Source organism: Vigna radiata, chromosome 1, assembly GCF_000741045.1.
Source record: "Vigna radiata var. radiata cultivar VC1973A chromosome 1, Vradiata_ver6, whole genome shotgun sequence".
NCBI classification, from domain to species: domain Eukaryota; kingdom Viridiplantae; phylum Streptophyta; class Magnoliopsida; order Fabales; family Fabaceae; genus Vigna; species Vigna radiata.
Window position 1 is genome coordinate 28,860,488 of NC_028351.1, and position 9,077 is coordinate 28,869,564.

The 9,077-nt window shown below is 28.2% G+C and overlaps 1 protein-coding gene across 1 annotated transcript; it reads left to right on the forward strand.

The window, feature by feature from the left end:
* Positions 1–5,579: 5,579 nt before the first annotated feature.
* LOC106760818 (receptor-like protein 12) lies at positions 5,580–8,864 on the forward strand. Its single transcript, XM_014644251.1, has one exon. The coding sequence runs from the start codon at positions 5,580–5,582 to the stop codon at positions 8,862–8,864; it is 3,285 nt and encodes a 1,094-aa protein (XP_014499737.1).
* The last annotated feature ends 213 nt before the right edge of the window (positions 8,865–9,077 follow it).

Genomic DNA, 9,077 nt, shown 5'->3' on the forward strand with positions numbered 1-9,077 from the left:
TTTATCATAAATTAAAAAAGGTTATATATTTAAACAAAATTTAAGCATAATATATATATATATATATATATATATATATAAGTTTTTTATTTTTCTAATTATTTATCATACGTATATAAAAAAATTTAATTACTATAATATAATAATTTAATATCGTTGTTATTAATAATGTTTATTACTATTTAACATATATTAAAAAGATTCATGTTAAATTTTTATTTTTATTAGTTTAATTTGTTTTAATTTCATATTCAATGATGTATTATAATTTTTATTAGTATATATAGAAAAGCTTTTAATAGAATTTTAAAAATGGAAGTAAAAAATATTTAAAATAGTTTTAAATTTAAATATATATTTTTGTAAATTTTTAAAAATATTTTTAAATTTTATTAACTTTAATTTTATAATGTTTACAAATTTAATAAATATTTTGTTTTTTATAAAGTTTTATTTGGTACATGTAAAAATTTAGAAAATAAGATATTAGAGTTAACTAGTGTTTTAAAATAACAAGACTAAGTGTTTCAAATTTAAGTATAGTTCAATAAAATAAAGAGAATTTGTTTATAAACTTAGGCATTGAGATTCACAATGTAATGCAAATCAGTGTTTCAACAAATTTATGTGTTTCATTGTCTTTTATTTATTGTATAATGTATGCTTAACTTCTTTTTCTTTCATATGCCACATGTGAATATTTTGAATATAGTGGTCTGTCACAGTCAGATTGAGTACCCAAATTTGGTAGTGTCAGCAATAATGGAAGATATAAAACCAAGTTTAATAGTCATATAATACTTTTTCAGTCTCTCTGCTGTCGTCACGTATTAGTTGCTTCAGATTTCAACCCCAATTGGTCTTTAATAATTCGAGAGTGTTGATATTTTTACAACTATTTTTAATAAAATTTTTTAAAACAGGACATGTTTTATTGTTTTATTAATATGTTTGAATTTATATTTAAAATAATATTTAAAACAGATTAATCATAAATATATATTGTCAAGAAATTAATAAAAGAGAATTGTTAAAATAACTCTCTTTTTTTCGAACTTGAAGACAGAGAACAACAACAAATGAATATTCTTAATTTTGAAACAGAAACTTGTGTCATATATGATTAGCACTAAGAAAAGTAATTCAGTCAAAATTCCCGTAATCTAGTTATAACATGATATACAACTTCAAAACAACACCAACCACCATAAAAAATAATTGTTAAGAAACCATCAAAATAATTGTTAAAAATCTCATTTCTACTAAAGTAATACTAATTTTAAAAATATATATAAGTGTAAACCTTATTTTATATTTTAATTTTATAAAATTAATTTAGATTTAAAGTCCTTATCAGCTTTACTATCCTTAAACATCATGATAACAAAATTATTTGATTATATACAAGTATAAAATAAAGTTAAGAATTTATGTCAATCAAATGTTTTTATCAGTTCAAAAACTTACATTCATTGAACTAACCAATCTAACATAAGCATATTTGAAATAATAAACACAAACTAAAATAATTAATACAAAATAATTATGTATCATCATAAATATTCCAAAATATAATTCAAATATTTATATATCATAAAACAAATTGAAAATATGGTATTAGTATCATAGTTAAAAAGTCTATCCCAGCGATATTTCTTGTATTTTTGGACATTTCTATTACATCCGTGTCGGACCACTATTGGACCACTCAATTTCTACTATCATACACGAGATGTCTATACTTCGGCGTGAAGAAGGTGTGTTGGATGTCCCACATCAACTAGAGGTAAGGCCAAATTATAATATATAAGTGAGGTGCAAACCTCATTTTACAAACTGTTTTTATAGGATTGGGTTAGACTTAAACTCACTTTCTAATACTTTTCCTATAAGGATACTACTTGAATAAGAACAAAAATATTCTTAATTATTTTTCATGATATTATGATTTTAAAATCTAAGGATAAGTTTAGTAATATTCTCTTCTTCTACTTCATTACATGGAGAGCTTATTACAAACTAAGTCTTGAAATATATAAACAAGAACCAAAGTGCAAAACTAGAATTTAAATTGAGAAAAGTGTAATAATTACCAGTTATACTATAAATATGAACATTACCATAAGATGAATGCACGCACTCCTGAAAAAGCAAAACAACGAACTCATAAGAGAGGAAACATTGAAGAATCAACACATCAAATCTTCAAAAGTAGCCAATTAAGAGAAAAAGAAAAAGTCATTTTATATATCTAAAATGATGTACTATATGTGTATTGGTGTGAGGTGTTCCAAACCTTATTAATCCATTTGGTCTGATATTGTATAAACGTTATAGTGAATGACGGGTAGCTTTGCAATCAATGTCGGAATTCACCTCTTGTTTAGTGAATACCTTAGTAGCTTAACAAACTGAAAATTTTCTCCCTGGACTAGGCTTTTGGTAGCTGGGTGAAAGACTCTAAAGTCCACCTCACTTCCATCAGCATTAAATTCAAGTTTTCATTTCTTTACAAAAATATGAGAAGTATTTAATCACTTCAATAACTAACAAAATGTTTAAATATTTTTCGATTAAATATGTTTTTAGTATATCAAATTTTAAGACATTTTAATTTTCAAATTTCAAATATATATATATATATATATATATATATATATATATATATATATATATATATATATATTCAATATGTTTTAACTCAAATATCAATATGAAAAGTTGTTTAATAAACCTAAAAAATAATATCATTAGGTTAAGAGATTCTATTATTCATTTTTTATGTTTAGGACTAAAATATGTATCAAAGATTTGGTAAGAAATGAATTCCAATTTTAAGTTTCGAAACCATAACATATTTAATTCTATATTTTTAAATATCAAATGAAAAGAGATCATATGATAAAAACAATTCATTATCACTTTTATTAGTAATGTGATTTGTGCACCCGAGCCTATCAACCAAACTTCTTTCTTGTTGAGTAGTAGGTTGCAAAGAGTTGTTCCTTTGTGTGGTGGTATTGTTGGACAATCTGAGTAGTCTTTCCTTTTTTGTTTTGTTTGTTTTTACATACTTTCTTAAGTTACTTACAAATCAAATGTCTAGTTTTGAACCTACAAAAATTTTCAATATGCTTTTTATTATCATACTTTTACCTTTTTATTACTAACAATTTTATTTTATTGGACTTTAGGCATATTCCATTAGCTCTCTATAATGATAGATATATCGGAGCTCAATGCTTTATAAAGCATTCATAAGTTTGTAGATAATTATCATAGAGAAAAATTTGTTCTCTTATAGAGAAGAGATTTTTAGCGAGAGAAAAAAAATAGATATTATCATAAAAGAATAGTTCATAATAATAATAATAATAATAATAATAATAATAATAATAATAATAATAATAATAATAATAAAAATAAAAAAACTCTACAAAATGAACCCTGATACTGTTTTTAATGAAAAAAAAAGATTATCTTTCAGTGAACGATGACTTAGAATGGTCTAAATATAAATAAAGAAATATAAGTTGAATCCTTATAGTATAAAGATTTATAAAATTAAATTGACGAGTTTAAAATTTATTTTGTAATAAAAAAAATTGTAAATCCTGAATGTCAAGGTTGTGAAATGATTAAATATATTAAAAACAGATATTCCCTGCGTTTCTCAAACTATAATTAAATATTTTTATCTTTTAAAAATTAGAAATTGAACTTAAAAAGAGGGATGATATTACGCTTAGCTCCTCAGGTTATCATGCATGGTGGAACTCCGTTTTTTATATTATATTTTCCACAACTAATAATAATGTATTGATGTGATTGAAGTGTTTAATTTTCTAACCCATATTTTACGATCAGAAGACTTGAAAATTCAACGAATAACGTATTTATTGATATTGATGAGACCGAAGTTAAGAAGACTTGCTACGTTATAAATATTGATGAGACCCAAGCTAAGAAGACTTGAAAATTCGACAAATAACGTATTTATTGATATTTATTGGTATTGATTCGATTCAACCCTTTGTGGGATGTTGACAGGGGAATTTGCGTAGAAATTCAATTATTTTTTATCTGATTATCAAACATCAAATTCTCTACTTTAATTCTGAAAAGGAAAATAAAACTACTGACATTTCCAAATAAATTGTTCAAGATTATTATACCATTTTTTTTCAAATCATCGTCTTTCGGAAAATAATATAAATAATGAGATTTTGTAAGTGTTTAATAAAAATTGCATGTTTATAAAACTTTGGTACCTAATTTAGAATCTAATAATTGTTAAAATAGTTAATATCAAAAACCAATTTATATTCTAATTCACAAATCAATAATAAATTTATATTAATAATAAACACTATTTTAAATATCAATAATTTTTAATTTATAAAATCGTGTCTTAATTAATATAATAAATTTTTTTCTACAAATTGATTTTTATTTAATAATTTTTATTTAGTGATTAATTAATCAAATAAAGTCACATGGAGATACAGTTGACAATTGTTGATAAATTTTTTATTAGTTTGCCTGAACAATTTTATCTTATGGTGGAAGAAACTAAGGATTTCTCAAGGCTTGACAGGGTCACTTAAACTTAAGAATTGTTGATAAATTATTTCTTTTTTTTTTCAAAAGAAATAATTGTTATTGTAAAAAGATGAAAAATAACATAAATTTTCTGCTTTCTCTTAATTATGTGAGAAAACTCAACCTGATTATTAGAGAAGAATTAATGATTTTTATCTCCATTGCATAAGAGACTTTGATACATAGCTCACAATAATATTATGTTAATTTTACAAAGGGATATTTTGTTTGGTCTATCAAAAATTGGAAAGAAAAATTGAAGAATAATTTATAAAATGATTCTTCATCAAAATATATATATATATATATATATATATATATATATATGTATATATATATATATATATATATATGTACCGAGACAAAACATTACATCAAACATTCGTGATCCTATTTAATTTAAATTTTTGGATTTAAGGGACGACGGTAATCATGGGAAATAAAGTAAGAGAGACAATGAAAAAATGAAATTATTTAGATTGATGAAAAATGAAAAATATGAAAAGAATTTGTTTTTGTAACAAATTTGATTAATATAATAAAATAAATTTAGTTTTATATTAATATATTTTAAAAATGAATTCTTTAAAATAATTTTTTAAAATAAAATTATTATAATTTTAATGTATAAATTACATTTCAAAACAATAATATATTGAAAGAAATGATTTTACTCGATCTGAAGATTTAAATTTTAATTATTTAGGATTTTAAATTTACAGTCTTTTAAGGATTTTAAAGGGAACTGATTCAACAACAATATTTTATAGTAATGTATGAGTTTATTTTTTTTATAAAGTATTTAACTATTATTTCTATTTCTGAGATATTCAAATTGACACTTACTTGCAATGGTAGTATCCTATGTCAACCAACAAGGCACGGTAGGATTTATGTTTTTATATACTAGAATAATGTTAACACTTTATAAACACTTATCCAAAAGTGATTGTTGTTTCTCAAAATTCATATCTGGAATGGACAGTTATTTCATCAGATTTTTGTTTGCAATATCAGTGTGGTTTTTGCATTTCCACGTATCCATTCTTGGATTCATCTCTCAATCACAGAACTCACACGTGACATGCATTGCGAGGGAAAAAAGAGCACTTCTCAACTTCAAACATAGCCTCCGAGATTACTATGGCATACTGTCTACATGGAGGAATGATGAGAATGATGGAGATTGCTGCAAATGGAAAGGCGTAGAATGCGACAACGAAACAGGTCTTATATACATGCTTCAGTTGCAACATTTGAGCGGTGTATTTAACCTCACTTCATTGATTGAATTGCAAAACATTCAACATTTGGATGTAACCTTATGTGAATTCAGTGACAGTCAGATACCAGAAAACATGGGCTCCTTCAAACACTTGAGATATCTCAATCTATCATTTTCATGGTTTGCCGCGACTATTCCTTATTCTCTGGGAAATCTCCCAAAGTTGGAGTATCTTGATCTAAGAAACAGCTATGGTATCAGTGGAGAAATCCCCTCTCAACTAGGGAAACTTATAAGTTTACGATATCTAGATCTAAGTTACAATGATTTCCGTGGAGAAATTCCTGGTCAACTTAGAAATCTCACCCAATTGAGGTATCTTGATCTTTGGAAGATTGGACTTTCTGGAGCAATACCGTTCCGGGTTGGGAATCTTCCTTTCTTGCAAACTCTTAGACTTGGAGGTCATTTTGATCTATCAATTAAGGATGCAAAATGGCTATCTTCTCTCACTTCATTAGATACTCTTGGCCTAGATTTATTGCCTCTTAGCTCCTCTCATCACTGGCTAAAATCGATTCGAGAGCTTGTTCCTAACTTAAGAGAGTTGAGGTTAGTTTCTTGTAGTCTTTCAGATCATAATATTTCATCTTTGTTTCATTTTCATTCCAACCTTTCTACCTCTCTTTCCTTCCTCGATCTCTCTGATAATATGCTGCCATCATCAACATTTTCATTGTTGTTCAACCATAATAGTATTGTCTTTCCACCTCCTCAAGGAAATTTAATCTTCTGCCCTAAACTACAAGAACTTTATCTAGCAAATTGCCGCCTTACTGATGAAAGTTTTCTTGTGCCATTCGCTTCAACAAGTAATTTTTCATCTTCTCTTGTCACTCTTGATCTCTCCGGTAACTTCTTTCAATCATCGACTATATTTCACTGGGTTTTGAACTTTACCCCCAATCTTCATAGGCTTAACCTTAATAACAACTTTATGGAAGGTCTTTTTCCAAATAGATTTGGAAACGTAATGAACTCTCTTGAAGTTCTTAGCCTATTCTATAACAGACTGCATGGTGAGATCCCAGCTTCTCTAGGGCATATATGTACGTTGCGCGATTTAGACCTTAGGGGTAACAATTTTAGTGGGAAACTTTCCAGTTTTATTCAAAATTCTTCATCGTGCAACAGACATGTATTTCAGAGTCTACAATTATCTGATAATCGGATTACTGGCATGCTACCTAATCTTTCAAGCTTTACATCTTTGAGCTTGTTAGATCTTTCCAATAATCATTTATACGGAGAAATACCGAAATCCATTGGATTGCTACAGGAGTTGGAGTCCCTCTACCTACAGGAGAATAACTTAGCCGGTGATATCACTGAATTGCATCTAACGAATTTGTNAAAATTGAAGGTGTTAGACTTGACAGACAACTCATTGTCTCTAAAGTCTTCTGATACTTGGATTCCACCTTTTCAATTATTTATATTGGGACTAGGTTCTTGCAAACTGGGTCCTAGTTTCCCGAGTTGGCTCCAAAATCAAAATCGCTTAGAGTTTNTGGACATTTCTGATGCTGAGATTGATGACTTTGTGCCAGAATGGTTTTGGAATAAGCTACAGTATATAAGTGAGTTGAACATGTCTCACAACCGTCTTAAAGGAACTATTCCAGACATACCAATCAAGCTTACTAATCATGGTGGAGCATTTATATTTCTAAGTTTAAATCAACTTGAAGGTGAAATTCCATCTTTTTTATCACAAGCTTCCATGTTGGATCTATCCGGCAATAAGATTTCAGATCTAGGCATGTTCTTCTGCAGAAAAAGCACAACCACATCAATGTATACTCTAGATTTATCAAATAATCAAATAAAGGGACAGCTGCCCAATTGTTGGGAACATCTAAAAGGTTCATTACAATTTCTCGATCTCAAAAATAATAAATTGTCAGGAAAGATTCCACAATCTATGGGTACTCTTGTTAATTTGCAATATCTGATCCTACGAAACAACAATTTAACTGGAGAACTACCGTTCACATTGAAAAGCTGCACTAAATTAACTGTATTAGACGTAGGTGAAAATTTGTTGTCTGGTGCAATACCTTCATGGATTGGAGAAAATCTGCAACAATTGAACATTTTGAACTTACGATTAAATAACTTTTCTGGAAGTGTTCCAGAACAGATCTGCTATTTGAGGCAAATTTGTCTCTTGGATCTTTCAATGAACCACTTGTCAAAAGGAATTCCAACGTGTTTGAGAAATTTGACTACAATGATGGAAAGGGGGGTTGCATTTGGAGCAGAAAACTTCCGCAGAATGTCATCTAAATTTTTTGCCAATGGAATGGAAGAAACTAACGTGTTACTTATGTGGAAAGGTCAGGTTCGTGAATTTTGGAACGCTGAGTATCTTCTGAGGAGTGTTGATATCTCAAGTAATGAATTGACAGGGGAAATACCAAAAGAGTTAGGGTATTTACTTGGATTAGTTTCTTTGAATTTATCAAGAAACAATTTGAGCAGAGAAATCCCTCGCGAGATTGGAAATTTAGATTCGCTAGAATTTCTTGACTTATCAAGAAATGATTTATCTGGCAGAATTCCCTCTACACTTGCCAATATTGATCGTCTTACCGTCTTAGACTTATCAAACAACAATCTGAGTGGAAGAATTCCTTTGGGAAGGCAGTTGCAAACCTTTGAAGCCTCTAGCTTTGAAGGAAATATTGGTCTTTGTGGTCAACAACTTAACAGAAGTTGTCCCGAAGATAAGAAAGCAAAAGAGCCTGAAGGAGAAGCCGCTGACAGTGAAAATGACAATTCAGATATCCATGGAGGATTATATATGAGCTTGGGACTGGGGTTCTTCACAGGCTTTTGGGGTTTACTAGCACCAATTCTACTTTGGAGACCATGGAGATTTGCTTACATCACATTCTTGAACAGACTGGTGGAATATATACTTCTAATGGTTGAACTGAACGTTGCAAAGTGCCATTGGTGGCTCGAAGGCTAACAGGTACTTAATGCCAATAACTCGATATCATCCTTTTTTGGGATTTTCAGTTCTATTACTAAAATTTTAGTCTCTAATTTATCTCCTTCAGGACACGAATAATGCAAGTATTCTGAATTGTATCGCCAAAGTTGCAGTTTATGGAAGATTAACTTCAAAACTTCTTTGAGAGATGAAAGCTGCATGGATTATTGAGGTCTGCAATGTAATGCA